This window comes from Aplysia californica, unplaced genomic scaffold (assembly GCF_000002075.1).
Source record: "Aplysia californica isolate F4 #8 unplaced genomic scaffold, AplCal3.0 scaffold00682, whole genome shotgun sequence".
In the NCBI taxonomy this organism is placed as follows: domain Eukaryota; kingdom Metazoa; phylum Mollusca; class Gastropoda; order Aplysiida; family Aplysiidae; genus Aplysia; species Aplysia californica.
This window is the reverse complement of record NW_004797952.1, coordinates 363,582-364,785: the sequence shown is the minus strand read 5'-3', so window position 1 is coordinate 364,785 and position 1,204 is coordinate 363,582. Positions and strand designations below refer to the sequence as shown.

Sequence of the window (1,204 nt, the reverse complement as noted above, 5' to 3'; positions counted from 1 at the left end):
CACACACACACACACACACTATATTATATGTAATACTTCTACAAATGCTATACCATTGTTCTGTTTTCTGTTCCTTACACACAGAGACTTGACTGATCTACGAAGAGAACAAAGGAAAAAGGGACAGATTCACCAGCCGAGATGGGTATCAAGGAAATCTTCCTTTGCTTCGCTTCCTTTGCGGCTCTTGTCGCTGTGTCGAACCAACAGCAGCGTGAGTGTTATCAAAATGTATATTATATTAATTTACTCCTTATACCCCCTCCAACCAACCCGCCCCACTCGAATTCTGTTGTTTTTTCTTAATGTAGGAGTTTTTACGTTTATTATATCAATACAATTTAGGTCATGTAGGAGGCAGGCTTCGACTCTGCCTGTCAGGGCCCAAAAGGATGACAGGAACAGAACGCCTACTTTTAAGCAGAAAGAAGGCTGAGATACGTGATAAAATTTCTCCCACACAAATTCGAACTCAGGCCCATCCACCCTTAAAAAAAAAAACTTTTAAAAAACCGTTTTAGTTTTACCTGCTATACACAAGCGAATAAATATTCGCTCATCCCAAGGTTTCAACGCTGATATTATGAGGGAAATGAAAGGGAAGTCCTTTCGATATACTGTGCAAAGTGTAATATGGGGCCTTCTGTCCACATCTTTAACAAAACTTTAAAATGTTCAAGCCAAGAAAAAGAAGCATATTATAATAAACTAGATCTAATGACTTTTGTCCTTGCCAGCACAAGACTCAGTTCTCGTATTTCATCTGACACTCTTGAGCTGGAAAGAAAAGAATTGTACAAGGATATTGAGCTTGTAAGAGCAAGACATTTTTCGATATGGAGAAAAAAACAATAATGGAGTCTGAAATGTCTGATGTACACTGTGTTATTATGCAGTTCTTTCACGGTTTTGCTGTTACCTACACTGTGAAGCATAAATCTCTGCATAAGGAGTTTTTTTCATGGTTTCAACAATGAAATGAAAACCGTAGTGAGCGCCCTGTCTCCCCCTTTCGTCAATTCGCCTTTTATGCTAGTGGTTTTTTTCTCTTTTTCTTATACCTGTATATTATTTACATCTGTCTGTTTCCCTCCTGTGATTTGTTGTAAAAATGGGCTCCAATAACATCCAATTTCACCATAACTTTTGCTTATCATCCAATCGTCTACTGCTAATGCTGAGCATAGAAAACGTTTCTTTTGTA

At 38.0% G+C, this 1,204-nt stretch overlaps 1 protein-coding gene across 1 annotated transcript in view; it reads left to right on the top strand.

Annotated features, from left to right (window-relative positions):
- The window catches only part of LOC101859044, a gene marked incomplete in the record, with an annotated part of 31,615 nt that overhangs the window by 3,197 nt on the left and 27,214 nt on the right, over window positions 1-1,204 (top strand). The window contains 1 exon segment of the mRNA XM_035972407.1: window positions 85-214. Coding sequence (XP_035828300.1) covers window positions 142-214 — 73 coding nt within the window.